This window comes from Pelophylax lessonae (genome assembly GCF_965119305.1).
Source record: "Pelophylax lessonae genome assembly, chromosome: 1".
Taxonomy (NCBI): Eukaryota; Metazoa; Chordata; class Amphibia; order Anura; family Ranidae; genus Pelophylax; species Pelophylax lessonae.
In genome coordinates this window covers 808,681,396-808,698,386 of record NC_138768.1, presented here as the reverse complement: position 1 = coordinate 808,698,386, position 16,991 = coordinate 808,681,396, and the positions used below count along the sequence as shown (strand labels likewise).

The 16,991-nt window shown below is 45.3% G+C and overlaps 1 protein-coding gene across 1 annotated transcript in view; it reads right to left on the bottom strand.

The window, feature by feature from the left end:
- Positions 1 to 873: 873 nt before the first annotated feature.
- The window catches only part of CFAP99 (cilia and flagella associated protein 99), a 142,156-nt gene continuing 126,038 nt past the window's right edge, over positions 874 to 16,991 (bottom strand). Inside the window, exons 14-15 of the mRNA XM_082244009.1 lie at positions 4,548 to 4,713; positions 874 to 1,158 (exon numbers count right to left, since the gene is read on the bottom strand). Coding sequence (XP_082100135.1) covers positions 994 to 1,158; positions 4,548 to 4,713 — 331 coding nt within the window. The 3' untranslated portion in view covers positions 874 to 993. The remainder of the gene's footprint in view (positions 1,159 to 4,547; positions 4,714 to 16,991) is intronic.

The window sequence follows — 16,991 nt, the reverse complement described above, 5'->3', positions numbered from 1 at the left end:
TGGTGCTGATTGTTGGGGCAAGGTCAGATGAGTCTGGGCATTTAAAACCTTTGAGATTGACATCACCTGGTCTTCTCAGATGATGATTGAGAACAATCCATGACACTGGCAGGTCTCAGCCTTGCAAAGGGGGCAGTGCATGCTATAAATTCTGCAGGGTGCCGAAACTTTTGCAGACACCATTTTTTTGTTTTTTTTGTGATTTTAAAAGTGTCAATGATGGAAATAAAATCTAACTTTTGTTGACATATTATAAGAATGTCTAATCTGTAATTTGATGCCTTTTGGAGATTTTTCCATCTTTCCTTGGCTTCTTTATGCACATTAATACAAACTTTTACCTGGGGTGCCCAAACTTCCGATCCCCACTGTACTTTTCATTCAACACTTGAATTATAGATACTAGTTTGCCCAACTCCATCCAACTGTTTTTTTTTTTTTTTTCGGATAGAGTAGTAATAGGTTAGAACGGTCGGGTTTTTTTTTCCTGTCAGTGTCTCTCTTAGGGACCTGATTGCTCATAGATGGATAGCACGAGTCATAGTGGTCCACCTAAAAATTAATGCAGGGTCTTTTCCGATCTGTAGCAGAATGGGAGTTTATGAATACTGTGGGAAGCTCTGCAGTTCACTATTGCAGGGGCCACAAAAGGTCGCTTACTAAGAAAATTATGTAGCCTTCCACTGCTGACCTCCTTCTAAAACTACTAATTCCCTGACTTACAGAATAAAGTACATATCCTTTAAGTCAGATTCTAGAGGGCATTTTAATAAAGCATTCCATGAATCACCAATGAGCACATAGACCGGTATTTTTTGCAATATTTTACATAATTTTTTTATAGTAGGTTTCCCAATTTTCTTGTTTTACTTACATCTTTTTTATAGGTATTCTAAAAGAAAATATGAACATGCTTTTTTGCATTTTTTTATTTCTGTAATAAAGAGTCAATCTATTCAGTGTCAGTTGCTAAGTCCCTTAAAAATAAATATATTATGACTGAAGTGGGGAGGCAGGTGACACGCCGCTACTTCTTGCAGCTTGATAAGCAGCTATTCGGTTTGCAGTTTCCCGTGAAATGGTGCCATGTTGGAAAAGCTGAGCCTGGCGTTCTCGACTCTCTTCAAGCTCCTTCCAATGCTTCTCTTCAAATGAGTTCTGAAAGAGGTGAAGAATATATTATCTAAGACAGACTCTGTAAGACATTTTCTCAAATGTAATGTTAAGTCTACTGTATCCACCCGTTACTGAGATATCAACCTGGTGTATGAAGTCCAATTTAGTTAGGATTGCAAAGAAATTGTACATAAGTGAAACAAATCAACTTCTCCACTGATAGTTCACTTTAGAGGAATATTGAGCAAAATAAAGTATATCTTCTCTTTGAGTATCAGTAAAAGTAGTTCCAAGATCTTGTTCCCATTCAAGCAGGAATGGGGGCACAAATGAATCAGATGGCTGGATCAGAAGCTTAGAAGTGGTTAAGACTATATGGGAGGATAGACCAAAGTCGAGGCAGATATATTTAAAGGGCGAATCCAAGGGGTTGGAAATTCCCCATTTGAAAACAGAAGAAAGATAATGTTGTAATTGTTAGTGATGGCTCACGCCCACACCGTCCCTCTTTCAAAGACAACTCACCCCATTTGAGGAGCTCTGCCAAGGTAAAGGTTCCTTGAGAAAAATCCACATACATATCCAGTCAAATGGAAAAGCAACCTAAGTACCACAATTACCAATAGTCAGAAGGATAGAATTCTAATTTTCGTTCACAAAGCCTCAACCAGTTGCAAGTACCAAGAAATTACCTACAAGCTCATATCTTGTGGGTACAGGACTCTGGTCGTCCTTGCTAATCTTTTCCTATGACAGTGTGACCTTTTCTTGCAAAGCAAATACACATAGGGGTATGCTTCTGCATGTGTTCTGGGATTGTCATTCCATCCATCTGTTCTGGCAACAGGTTCTACATATAATACAACTACAGACATATCCTTTTTTTACAACTCTGTTACTGTCCTGTTAAGCCTAACACCACTTTCTAGAAAACACTATCATAAATCTTTACTTGTAAACGTTTTGCACCCCAAGTATGTGGAAACATCAGACGACTTCTACAGTGCCAGGGTAAACAATATACAATGGATGACACAATTAACTTCTGCCCTGAAAGATAAAACCAAAGCTTATACGGCCAGTTGGTTCTACTGGGAACAGTTTCGACTGTCTTCTGAATACGTACAATTTTAATAGCCTTGTCTGTTATCTTATGTCTTGTCCTGGTAACAACCACTCTGGACATTGTCCTTTTCTTCTTTTTTTAATCTCTTTTCCTGAACTCCACTAACCCTCTATATACAACTCTCCTCGCTTTAACCTTAGTTAATTCCTCCTTCTTGCTTTGACTGGTAACCCATATAAAAAAACAAAAAATTGGCTTCTATCAGACTTGCTTCTTTGCCCTCGTGGTTCAGCTGCTTCACAGGGACTATAATGTGGCACTTTGATATTTAACACAACTTTCTACACCAAGTGATATTTTCTTTTAGTACATTGTCGTTACTATTATATTATATACCCTTCCTGTTTACATTGCGAAATTATTTTTTATTATTCTGAGTCCTGTTGTGAACCTTTAAATAAAGAATTGAAAAAAAAAAAAAAAACATCTGTTCCAGGAGTCATATTCCATGGTGATTGGATGTGTGTCCCAACACCAATTAAAGCTAAGGGAGCTACTTGGATGAATGCTGAAATGTCTTCAACATTATTGGTGAATGAGACTGACACCTTTTGTGCATACCCATGATCAGAGGTTAGTGCGGTGCAGATGTTACAATCTATGCCAAACCGCATGTAGGTGGGGTGCAGCGTGGTACAGTTAAAATAAGAAAACTTGTACTAAAATAGCACAGCAACAGTCCACAACGAACCCGGTGGAAAGGCTGTCCAGCTGGGTGCACCGTTTCCAGTAATGCGAAGATAGCGAGTATCATCTGATTTGCCAGTGTCTGTAAAGAGATCAGAGTGTGGCCTGGCCATGTCATTCCCAAGTGGGATGATGTCCAAGGAGTTGTGACCCTAACCTTTCCCTCCTCGTCAGGAGCCTTTCCCTTACCGCTAGCACTGTACCTAACAGGAGGGATGTACCTGTCCCTAATCTACCAACTCACAAAATGCATGCCAAATCTGGGAGCCAGGACCCTAAATAGGCTCTGTGTGACCTAAAATGGCTGCTAGGGTCACATGGGACGGCATCATCCAATAGGATAGCTTCCTCAGTGACCCAAGAAACCATATAGGAACCTTGTTCCTTATGATTTCCTCTCCAATAACAGTGTCGCTGTGCAAGGGCACCACCTGCAATGGAGCAAGTAGACTGCACCTGCCTACACACATTTCTGTCCTATTCTGAGCTGGCAGGGCTGTGTATTACTAGGCATGCTTGGCTTTTTTTAGAGGCCCATATTATAAACTAGTTAGATTTAGGTAGGTATAAAGTAGGGATAGACCGATTATCAGCAAGGCCGATATGCACTTTCCACGATATATCGGTATCGGTCCCGGAACTGGCCAATATTGCTGATATTTTTGTGACGTCATTCTGCCTTCTTAGGCTGCCTCCCTCGCCTTGGACAGCCTCGTCTGGATTTGGGACTAGTCTCGCGGGAGTGTATCACAGCCATACACCCACCCACAGCAGCCCGGTGCCAGCCAGCCACCCGCATCCACAGGCCCTGTACCTGCCAGCCAGCCACCCACAGGCCCTGTACCAGCCAGCCACAGGCACTGTACATGCCAGCCACCGGCAGGCGCTGTACCAACAAGCTACCCACAGCCCCTGTGCAAGCCACCCACCCACCACAGGGTGCCAGCCAGCCACCCACCCACCACAGAGTGTCAGTCAGCCACCCACCACAGGGTACCAGACAGCCAGCCACCCACAGGCCCTGTACCAGACAGCCACAGGCACTGTACCAGCCAGCCGCCCACAGGCCCTGTACCAGACAGCCACCCACAGCCCCTGTGCCAGCCACCCACCTACCACAGTATGCCAGCCAGCCAGCCACCCACCACAGGGTGTCAGCTAGCCAGCCACCCACCACAGGGTGCCAGACAGCCAGCCATCCACCACAGGGTGCCAAGCCAGCCAGCCACCCACCACAGGGTGCCAGACAGCCAGCCACCCACCACAGAGTGCCAGACAGCCACCCATCAGAGGGTTCCAGCAAGCCAGCCACCCACCACAGGGTGCCAGCAAGCCAGCCACCCACCATAGACCATATTGGTCTATCCCTAGTATAAAGTTTATTTATCCTTTAAAATGTGCTGGCTCCCGAGATTTGTCCACCTCTGGTAAACGTTGTTTTGAATGAACCCCCAACGGAGATTTTATATCTGAATTCTAGAAGTTATACATTTGCTTTTATAGATTAGTACCAGACCTTTGTTTTTGTAGCAACGCACAGCCACTGGGAATGCAGTGTAACTCCAATACCCATAATTGCGGAGTGTTCCATCCACTCCGGCTCCGTACATTTATTTACCTTAGACGATTTGGCAATGTTCCGCTGGGGGTTTAGCTTCAAGGCCTCGGCCTGTCTCTTGCGCTCGGTAATTTTCTCCTCCAATTTTTTCTGCAGCTCAGTGACACGATCGTCTTTTGCTACAGCAGCTTTTCCAAACTGAGATTTGGCTTTTTTCTCCTCCAACCTGTCAAAAAGATGAATGATATAAGCAATTCTAGCATATACCTTGATTGCAAAACACAAGAAAAAGGGATCTATCCTCCTAATAATGCAAGGTTGTTTAATTCAGATTAGTGGGCACACACTGCACCATATTTGTGGCCTGTCACATGACTGATTCATTGTTACACTTACCAGCCAGTTAGGCCTGACTCTGCAGCTTTGAGTTAAGGCAGCAGTTGAAGTGGAAAATTACACTAGCTGCCTGTGAAAATGAACAAAGATTCCAGCTCTCCCCATTTATCTGTTTAGAAAATATTTGCACACTTCAGTGTTTTAAAATGAAAGTCAACGTAAATCCTAACTGAATGGCATTTAGTTTCCAAAGCGCTGTATGTCATAGACAACTGCCAGGTTTATTAACCACTTCTGGACTGGAAGGATTTGTCCCCTTAATGACCAGGCCATTTTTTTGCGATTCAGGACTGCGGTACTTTAACGGACAATTGCGCAGTCGTGCAAAGCTGTACCTAAATAAAATTGATGTCCTTTTTTCCCCACAAATAGAGCTTTTTTTTTTTCGGTGGTATTTGATCACCTGTTCAATTTTTATTTTTTGCGCTAAAAACAAAAAAAAAGAGCGACAATTCTGGAAAAAAAAAAAAAACAATATTTTTCACTTTCTGCTATAGAACATTCCCCAAAAAAATTTAAAAAATCTATTTTTTTCATCCTTTTAGGCCAATTTGTATTCTGCTACATATTTTTGGTAAAAAAAAATCCCAATAAGCGTATTTTCATTGGTTTGCGCAAAAGTTATCGCGTCTACAAACTAGGGGAAAGATTTGTCATTTTTTTTTCTTTTACTAGTAATGGTGGCGATCTGCAATTTTTAGCGGGACTGCGACATTTCGGCGAATAGATTGGACCCCTAACTGACATTTTTGACACTTTTGGGGGGACCAGTGACATTACTACAGTAATCAGTGCAAAAAAAGCACTGTTACTGTAATAATGACACTGGCAGGAAAGGGGTTAACCTAGCTAGGGGTGATCAAAGGGTTAAGCGTGAGCCTAGGGGAGTGTCTACTAACTATATGGGGGATGGGCTTGTGAAATGACCATAGAGACCTGTGTTCCTATATAGAAGGATCACAGGCGCTCTGTGATCATTTCAGAGAGAAGAATGGTCGGCTGTGTTTACAACAGGTGACCGGTGTTCTCTCTCAGCGGGGAGCGATCGCGGGTGCCCGGCGGCAATCGTTGCCGCTGGTCCCCTGGATCAGCGTCCCCGCTGCCTAGTGGGGGCGAGAGCGCACCCCCGGAGATGCGCGCTCGCCCCCAGGTGGGCTCCTGCGGATCGCCGTACAGGTACGGCGATTCGCGCAGCCGAGCCAACCTGCCGCAGTATATATGCGGCGGGCGGTCGGCAAGTGGTTAATTAAAATACAGTATTAGATCTGAGAGTAACTTGCTCTGAGAGTGTATTGCAAGACAAGCAAAGTTTTTTAATACATTTTGACTTGATAAACAAGCGATGTCTTGATATACAAGTAAAGTCACATCACATCTGAGTAAAAAAAGAGAAGAGAGGCGCCTCTAAGTGTGGCAATATGGTTACATTCATAATGAAGGTACAAAATTTAGCAACCCACATGGTTGATAAATAAAACAGGCACATCTAAGTATGCAGGCATCCAGGGTAAAGCTGTCAACATAGACTGTCCTCCTCACTGCCAACAATGTCATCCCTTCCACACAGCGCAAGCACTTCAAGCCTCGCCTTTAGATCACTCTACTGCAGGGTAGTCTTCTCGGTCACGACTGCAGTCTGACGGCGGTGAGGAAGATGGTCTATGTGGACAGCTTTACCCTGGATGCCTGCATACTTAGGTGTGCCTGTTTTAATCATTAACTGTGTGAGTTGCTAAATGTTGAACCTTCATTAAATGTAACCATATTGCTACACTTAGAGTCGCCTCTCTCCTCTTTGTTTGAAATCTTTGCAAATTTATAAATGAAAAGAAAATCACATGTACATAAATATTCACAGCCTTTGCTCAATACTTTGTTGAAGCACCTTTGGCACCAATTACAGCCTCAAGTCATTTTGAGTATGATGCTACAAGCTTGGCACACATACAGCACCTTGAAAAAGTATTTATACCTCTTGAAACTTTCCACATTTTATCATGTTACAATCAAAAACGCAAATGTATTTGTTTTGGATTTTATGTGATAGACCAACTCAAAGTGATACATAATTGTGAAGTTGAAAAGGAAAATGATGAATAGTTTTCAAAATATTTACAAATAAATATCTGAAAAGTGTGGTTTGCATTTGTCTTCAGCCCCCTTTAATTTTGTCACACTTTTCCACACTTTTCAGATATTTATTTGTAAAACATTTTGAAAACCATTTTCCTTCCACTTCACAATTATGCGCCACTTTGTGTTGGTCTATCACTGTGTTTTTCAACCACTGTTCCGCGGCACACTAGTGTGCCGCGGGATGTTGCCTGGTGTGCCGTGGGAACAATTGAAGAATTCATAAAATAAAAAAAAAAAAAAAAAATGTAAAACTTTCGCCCATTGGCGGGCGCCGGACTGTGTCCTGGGTATGGGAGGGTGGGGTCAAAAACCAGCAGGGGCGCCGATTGGCGCTCTTCAGGGGGGACACTCCCACTTTTCTGATGTCCGGCCTGTGATTGGTCCAGACTCCAGCCTGAACCAATCACAGTAGGACATCATCTTCCGCCTTCCGACTTCCTTCCCGCCCAAGCACAGTGTGCGCAGCAGCGGAGAGAAGAAGATGTCGCGAGTCACCAGGAGGACCGGAGCGGACGGAGACCAGGACTCAGGCTCGCGGGAGTCGGCACTGCAGAGAGACCGCATCCGGATCCAGACCAGGTCGCAGGCGCAGCGTGAGGAGGTCATCTGGAACCAGTCGGTCAGCAGCCCGGTAAGTGAGTCCTCCTGTCAGTCCTCCTCATGCCTATTCCATCACCTGTGCCATGTCTATTCCATCGCCTGTACCATCTGTGCCATGCCTATACCATCTGTGCCATGCCTATTCCACCATCTGTGCCATGCCTATTCCACCATCTGTGCCATGCCTATACCATATGTGCCATGCCAGTACCATCTGTGCCATGCCTATACCATTTATGCCATGCCTATTCCACCATCTGTGCCATGCCTATTCCACCATCTGTGCCATGCCAGTACCATCTTTGCCATGCCTATACCATCTGTGCCATGCCTATTCCACCATCTGTGCCATGCCTATACCATCTGTGCCATGCCAGTACCATCTGTGCCATGCCTATTCCACCATCTGTGCCATGGCTATACCATCTGTGCCATGCCTATTCCACCATCTGTGCCATGCCAGTACCATCTGTGCCATGCCTATTCCACCATCTGTGCCATGCCTATACCATCTGTGCCATGCCTATTCCATCACTTGTGCCATGCCTATTCCATCACCTGTGCCATGCTTATACCATCACTTGTGCCATGCCTATTCCATCACCTGTGCCATGCCTATTCCATCACTTGCGCCATGCCTATTCCATCACCATCATCCAAAGAGGGGGGGGGCTTCATTTTAAAAGGTACCCTCGCAGTGTTAAAAGGGATGTGGCCTGGGTATGATTCAGAAGGAGGGGGTATGCTGCCACCCCATGCTCTCTGCGCAGCCTCCCCCTTGGAAGGCACCTTGTCCCCACCACCACGCATTCATTCATATAATATTGTGAGACAATTTCAGATGAAAAAAAAAAATTCAAAATAGCAATAACACTTTACAAGCCATTGTGATTTTTTTCTGACTATTACTATGATTTTTATGATACAGTAGTTTGGAAAGTTTATTATTCAGTACTTATTATTCATCGAATAAAAGTAAGGGCTCGCCTCTTGCACACGGGCGTTCCGATCAGATCCGCCTGTCAGATCTGATTGGATGCCCCATTCAGCCCTATGGAGCAGCGGATGTCAGCGTCAGCGGTGACATGTCTGCTGACACCCGCTGCCATCCGCATCCAATCCTGTCCGTGAAATCCAGACGGATGGAAACCCTATTTTCCATCCGTCCTGGGTGGGGATCGGATGAGAGAGGACAGGCGGTCCGCTCTCATCCGATTCCCCATAGAGAGCAGCGGGGCTCTGACATCTCCCTCTCCGCACACATTTTTTAATAGTGGTGTGCCTCGGGATTTTTTTCATGAAACAAGTGTGCCTTTGCCCAAAAAAGGTTGAAAAACACTGGTCTATCACATAAAATCCCAATAAAATACATTTACATCTTTGGTTATAAAATGACAAAATGTGGAAAATTTCAAGGGGTATGAATACTTTTTCAAGGCACTGTATTTTTGGTCAGTTTCTCCCATTCTTCTTCCCAGGACCTCTGAAGCTCCATCAGTTTGGATGGGGAGCGTCAGTGCACAGCCATTTTCAGATCTCTCCAGAGATGCTCAATCGGGTTCAAGCCTGGGCTCTGGCTGTGCCACTCAAGGACATTCACAGAGTTGTCCCGTAGCCACTCCTTTGTTATCTTGGCTGTGCGCTTAGGGCCGATGATTAACCTTCGCCCCGGGCTGAAGTCCAGAGCGCTCTGGAGCAGGTATTCATCAAGAAAGTCTCTGTACATTGTAGCATTCATCTTTCCCTCAAACCTAACTAGTCTCTTAGTTCCTGCCGCTGAAAAACATCTTCACAGCATGACGCTGCCATCACCATGCTTCACTGTAGTGATGGTTTTGGCCAGGTGATGAGCGGGGCCTGGTTTACTCCAGACATAATGCTTGCCATTCAGGCCAAAGAGTCCAATCTTTGTTTTGTCAGACTAGAGAATTTGGTTTCTCATAGTCTGAGAGTCCTTCAGGTGCCTTTTGGCAAACTCCAGGTGGGCTATCATTTGCCTTTTCCTACAGAGTGACTTCCCTCTGGCCAATCTACCATACAGGCCTGATTGGTGGAGTGCTGCAGAGAGGGTTGTTCTTCTGGAAGGTTCTCCTCTCTCCACAGAGAAACGCTGGAGCTCTGTCAGAGTGGCCATCCTTTCACCTGGTTATCCTGCCAGTGAGTCTGGTATTTTTCAATTTAATTTAACAGACCAAAATGTCTAGCAAAAATAGCAATTAGAGGGTTGAGACAATTTAACACTGACAGGGGTACTTACAATGCTCATCTTTGACCTATTTATGTAAAACCTTTATGCTAAAAAGAATAAAAAAAGAAACCTGTTTCTATAATTGCTTAAAAAGATAGCTGGAATTCAAGGACATCTTATTCAATTAGTGCATCTAACACTACCCTCTCCCCAGTTTGACAATGCTGCTGTCCAAAGGTGTCTCCATTGCTTCTCCATCAATTGTGGAGACACCCTTAGGCCCGGTTCACACTGGTGCAACATGCGTTCCAACTTTGAGAGCACATGTCGCATGACAAGTCACGCCCCATTAAGTGCAATGTGATGAAATGTCATCAGCACACCAAGGATTCCCCGAAAGGATCCAAAGCTTTATTCAGTGGTCACATAATAAATATACAGGTGCTATATATTTATCATGTGACCACGGAAAGCTTTGGACCCTTTTGAGGAATCCTTGGTGTGCTGATGACATTTCTTTACTTTGAGTATCCATGTGTTGGGATTCGAACCCGTGACCAGCCACATCCCAGGTGGTAGCCCTGCTTACTAGGCTACCATCCTCTTGGTCCTGATAGCCCTGCTTACTAGGCTACCGAGCCTTGCTCATCACCCTTGATTCCCCACACCTGGTACTTCCCTATATAAGTCCAGCCCCTTGCACTCAAGCTTGCTGATTATTGAGCTCCTGAGCCTTGATCAAGCTACTCCTCACCTGCTGCTCTTGTCTACTACCACAAATCCACTGCTGACCAGGAATTGACTACTGACTACTCTTCTGCCTTGTCCCTACCTACTGAACTGCTACCTCTGTTGCCGATCCGGATTGTCTGACCACGCTTACTGCTGCCCGCCCCGACCTTTGGCTCGTCTGACTTCTCTCTAGTTATCCCTTGTCTGCTCCTCTGCCTCCGGACTGAACCTGCACTCTGCCTGGCTGGGTGATCCTGGGGACCGCGACCTGGTGTTAGCTTGCAGCGCAGTCTATCCCCACCATCAGGGGCTCTATTGAAAACCAGCTAGCACTTAGTTTCCGCACCTCAGGTGAACCCGTGTCCTCATCAGAGTACTACCTGGTGTCCATCTGGTATTCAGCACTGCTACCACCGTAGCCAACCCGGATTGTCTGACCACGCCTCTGCCAGACTTCCAGCCCCTACTACCTGCCTGCGGTCCTTGCCACTGGGCTCCACTCCTACCTCCGGCCAGCAGTCCTCTGACTCAGGTGAGCCCGTAGGATTGTTACACCATGGTTTCCAATCTATGGTCATTATAGCACCTAGCATCACTGAACAGCCGGTTATCTTGAATGTGTGCATGGGGAATATTGCGTTTGGCTTTGCCATTAAGTGCAATGGAACCATTCTAATAGGAGCGACTTGGTTCGCTCCAGCTTAGAAAAAGTTTCCTGCCCTACTTTTGGTACGACTTTGGCACATCTTGCATTGACTTCTGTTAAAGATGTCGTACTCAAGTCGTGCCCGAAATCAAGGAGAGATGCCGGCTTCAAAGTCGCACGCAGCAGTGTGAACCGGACCTAAGACAAGAAGTGTGTTACTGACAGAATCGCCAGGTGAAATAAAGGTGGAAAAAAGCCTAAAAAGGAAAACTATTGCAGCCATCACATCTAACATTTGGTAAACTGCAATATGTTACTTTTTTTGGGGGGGGATTTAATACCGCTTTAGGATTAAAGTGAGAATGGGAGTGGGGAGAATATAAGTAAAGTCACAAATCTAGCTCTTTAAGCCGATATGATGGTTCTGCCACGAGGGATACAACATTCAGATGAACGGACGCTGTTGCTGCAGCTGTGCCATGTAAATAAGTCACTCCTGCATCTTGAACAGCATTTATTAGTGCAGCTGCACCGTGTCTGCATGTAAATTAGCTGTCTGGAAAATGAGGTAATTATGCTGCCACTGGTAAATAAATCAGGTAATGGAGTGATTTTTCTGCTGTATATTTTAAAATTGAGTGTGTTTTAATACCTTTTAACATAAGTAATGTGCATAAGAGATAAACACCTGAGGATGTGGGTCACTGCTGGCTGACGATGAAGTAAAACAGACGAAGTAAATAGCTTGCATCTTGTAAAAACTGAATCATGAATAATTATATTTATTGGTGGGGTGGATTTATAAAAAAAAAAAAATAAAACATTTCAGAGCTATTCGTCCTATGAAACGGCATGTACATTTGTTTTGTGGGAATCGGGCAAAAATGATTGTTATAAGGCAATTATTTTCCCTTCACAAAAATCAATTTCATTCATATACAGTAGAACAGAGTCAATCAGTAAAATACTGCATTATGGTTACTAGTAGGGCTGTGCATCTTCACTTACCTCACGATTCGATGCGATTACGATTATTAGGGTCGCGATTCGATACGATTCGATTCCGCGATGCATCACGATGCATCACGATTACTGCCCAATGCCCATGCCCAGCCCACTGCCCAATGGTTTTCAAAACTTTATCAAAAAAAACAAACAATCAAGCAGTCACAAATAAAAGAATCCTTTTTATTTTCATTTGCTTCAAAGGACACTTTCCTGGACCCTGTCATGGCCTGCAAGCCCTGCATACTTTAGTGCACTTGCACTGCAAACATATAGGAAGGTCTGAAAATGCAAACAGCATAGCAGAGACAGACAACAACACTAGTATTTTACTAGAAGTAACAGTAAAATTAGTAAAAAACTGTAGTAGTGCAGTTTACTGCTTCATAAAAGAAAATATTAATATAAGCCAGGCCTACCACCATTTAAAGTACAACTAAAGGCCAAACTTTTTGGATTTTGGATAAAGTTTGGCCTATAGTTGTACTTTAAGGCAAGCCAAGATAGAAGAAGCCAGCCAGCCAGCCAGCCAAGCTAATATTCTTGTGAAAATGGTCATCATAAATTCCCACAAAACATTATATATAAATCCTTTTATGTGAATATGCATTGCAATAATTTCCAGGTGTGCCATAACCTGTCCTCTACAAAACAGAGCACTTCCTGACTAGTAGCAAACATCAAGGGTGAACCTGGCAATAGTGCACTGCTGCATAACTTCCATGTTCACCGTGATGTTTGTTTCCCCCTTACCCCTCAGCTGCCTGTGACAGTGACAGTGACACTGACAGAGACCCCCCTCCCCCCACAGCTGAGCTGACTGCAGCCTGACTCACTGACAGAGACCTGGGTGGATGTCCCACACCTTCCCCAATCCCCCACAGCACTGAAAAACACTGAGAGTGAGTGAGTCCCCCCCTTGCCCAGACCCCCACACTGACAGAGACCTGGAAGTCCCACACCTTCACCAATCCCCCACAGCACTGACAAACACTTGAGTGAGAGTGAGTCCCCCCCCCTTGCCCAGACCCCCACACTGACAGAGACCTGAATGTCCCCCACACCTTCCCCAATCCCCCACAGCACTGACAAACACTGAGTGAGTCCCCCCTTGCCCAGACCCCCATAGCTGACTGACACTGACAAAGACCCCCAGGCCCCCACTGACACTGACTGCCCCCCCTGGCTGCCAGACTGCCACAGCAGAACAGTACCCCCGGGCCCCGACCGACCGTCCCCTGTCCCAGGCCCCCCCCCCCCCCATCACAGACATCCCCCAGAGATACAGACGAGAGACCCCCATGAATGATTACACAATTATTTGTTCGGACATACCTGCTGTGTGACTGTGTGGGTTGTTGTGCACTGTATTGCAGAGGAGGACAGGTGCTGTGCTGCTCTCTGGGCTCTGTGGCGGGCGGCTGGCGTCACTGGCAGTGGCGTGGCGGCTGGGCCTCCAGGGCCTGTCGGCTACGGTGAGGTGAGGTGAGGCTGGCGGCGCTGGCTGGCTGCGATGGGGACGCACTTGGGGCTCCTCGCTCCTGTGTGTGGACTCACTGGACTGGCGGCTTCTGGCTTGGATGGCTGGCTGGCTGGCTTCTAGGCCGCAGGTGGGATGCCCATACAAGCGGGGGATGTCTTGCTGCGCCTCGGCCCAGGTCAAAGAGGCGGAAGGGGAGGGGCGGAGCCTTTTTATTAAGCTCCCGCCACTAACCCACCAATCAGCTGCCGATCCTGCGATCTTGTGATTTTTTTATTTGTTTTCCCTTGCACAATAGGGCGTGGCCGCGGCTGATGACGTCATTTCGTATAATCGATTATGCCGGCAGCCCGCATCGATGCAGAATCGCGAAGGGTCGAATCGCGATGCATCGATCTTTAGATTATATTCCCCAGCCCTAGTTACTAGATGGGGCTGGTGATCATAGGAAATAAACATAGCCAGCTCCATCTAGTGGCCACAATGCAGTATTTCCCTGCCTCACTTTATTCTTATTTGAAGAACATTTGACCTGCAGAGAATATAGCCTGATAACATTTGCTTTTCCCACTATGTGCACATAACAAATGTACCTGCAGTTTCAGAGGATAAACAGGTATGTCATATATACTGCATCTCACAAAAGTGAGTACACCCCTCACAGTTTTGTAAATATTTTATTATATCTTTTCATGTGACAACACTGAAGAAATGACACTTTGCTACAATGTAAAGTAGTGAGTGTAAAGCTTGTATAACAGTGCAAATTTGCTGTCCCCTCAAAATGACTCAACACACAACCATTAATGTCTAAACCACTGGCAACAAAAGTGAGTACACCCCTAAGTGAAAATGTCCAAATTGGGCCCAATTAGCCATTTTCCCTCCACGATGTCATGTGACTTGTTATTATTACAAGGTCTCAGGTGTGAATGGGGAGCAGGTGTGTTAAATTTGGTGTTATCGCTCTCACTCTCTCATACTGGTCACTGGAACTTCAACATGGCACCTCATGGCAAAGTGGCAAAGAACTCTCTGAGGATCTGAAACAAAAAAAAGAATTGTTGCTCTACATAAAGATGGCCAATGCTATAAGAAGATTGCAAAGAACCTGAAACTGAGCTGCAGCATGGTGACCAAGACCATACAGCGGTTTAACAGGGCAGGTTCCAGCCTCGCCATGGTCAACCAAAGAAGATGAGTACACGTGCTCAGCATCATATCCAGAGGTTGTCTTTGGGAAATAGACGTATGAGTGGTGCCAGCATTGCTGCAGAGGTTGGAGGGGTGGGGGGTCAGGCTGTCAGTGTTTAGACCATACACTGCACACTGCATCAAATTGGTCTGCTTGGCTGTCGTCCCAGAAGGAAGCCTCTTCTAAAGATGATGCACAAGAAAGCACACAAACAGTTTGCTGAAGACAAGCAGATTAAGGACATGGATTACTGGAACCATGTCCTGTGGTCTGCTGAGATCAAGATAAACTTATTTGGTTCAGATGGTGTCAAACCTGTGTGGCAGCAACCAGGTGAGGAGTACAAAGACAAGTGTGTCTTGCCTACAATCAAGCATGATGGTGGGAGTGTCATGGTCTGGGGCTGCATGAGTGCTGCCTAAACTGGGTAGCTACAGTTCATTGAGGGAACCATGAATGCCAACATATACTGTGACATACTAAAGCAGAGCATGATCCCCTCCCTTCAGAGACTGGGCCGCAGGGCAGTATTCCAACATAATGACCCCAAACACACCTCCAAGATGACCACTGCCTCGCTAAAGAAGCTGAGGGTAAAGGCGATAGACTGGCCAAGCATGTCTCCAGACCTAAACCCTATTAAGCATCTGTGGGGCATCCTCAAACGGAAGGTGGAGGAGCACAAGGTTTCTAACATCCACCAGCTCCGTGGTGTCGTCATGGAGGAGTGGAAGAGGACTCCAGTGGAAACCTGTGAAGATCTGGTGAACTCCATGCCCAGGAGGATTAAGGCAGTGCTGGAAAATAATGGTGGCCACACAAAATATTGACACTTTGGGCCCAATTTGGACATTTCCACTTAGGGGAGTACTCACTTTTGTTGCCAGCAGTTTAGACATTAATTGCTGTGTGTTGAGTTATTTTGAGGGGACAGCAAATGTACACTGTTAGACAAGCTGTACACTCACTACTTTACATTGTAGAAAAGTGTCATTTCTTCAGTGTTGTCACATGAAAAGATATAATAAAATATTTACAAAAATGTGAGGGGTGTACTCACTTTTGTGAGATACTGTATTTATATATTTTTTATAACTACACTCTTGATTATTTAGTTGAACTATGAAGATCAGTATCAGGAGGTGCAGCAGCAATGAGGGTCAGTGGATAACACTGCAATCTTGCAGTATCACATCACGCTTCAAGTATGAATTGGTGATCCAATTCTTTTATTGTAGCGGTAAAGCCAGTTGCTCAAGTTAGCTACATGCAGGGCTTTTTTTCTCAGAGAATAGGTGAAGGAACTCCCCCTTTCTGTCTCAATTCTTGTCTCCGTCCCCTACCCATCCCAAGCATCATTTCTTGATTCCACCCACCATTTAGAACCACCAATTTTGGGGAATACAGAGCTAAGTATCATTTTGTGACGCTAAGTAGTTTGTATGGAATTTGGTAAAGATAACAAGAGAAGCAGTAAAATAGATCCCATGCAGCAGTAGACCCCCCCCCCCCCAAGCAACAATAGATTTCCCCAAGTAACAATGGAAGCCTGAAAAAAAATCCACCCCAGCAACAATAGACCTTGAGCAGCAATAACAGATCTCCCAGCAGCCAGCATCAATGGACCCCTCCCTCAAGGGCAGATCCCTTCCAGCAGCAATTGACCCCCCCCCCCCCCAGCAACATAAGCCCCACCTGCAACAAAAGATCTCCCCAGCAACAATAGACCACTATGCAAAAAGAGTTCCCCCAACAGCCAGCATCAAAAGATCCTCCAGCACATCCCAGCACCCCTTGTCATTACATATAGTATATTCAGTACTGGAGGGGCATGAACTGCTTTCCCCTGCGTTCCAGCTGAAAAAAAGCCCTGGCTACATGTATGTTGGGGCAAAATCATGATTCTGTAAGCTGCAATAGCACTTAAGGCAGCTCTGTTGCTATGCAAAATGTTCTCGGTGAAGGGAAAAGCTGTATAAAGAAAAAAAAAAAAGTTTAAAGAGTTACTTCTCCTGCTGTGTGCATTGAACCTTGCTCCAGCAGTGCCGGGAAACCTGTGATTCTTGGCCCCATGGTCTGCTATGATTATATTATATGCACTATTAAGCCTTTCCAATTATTATTTC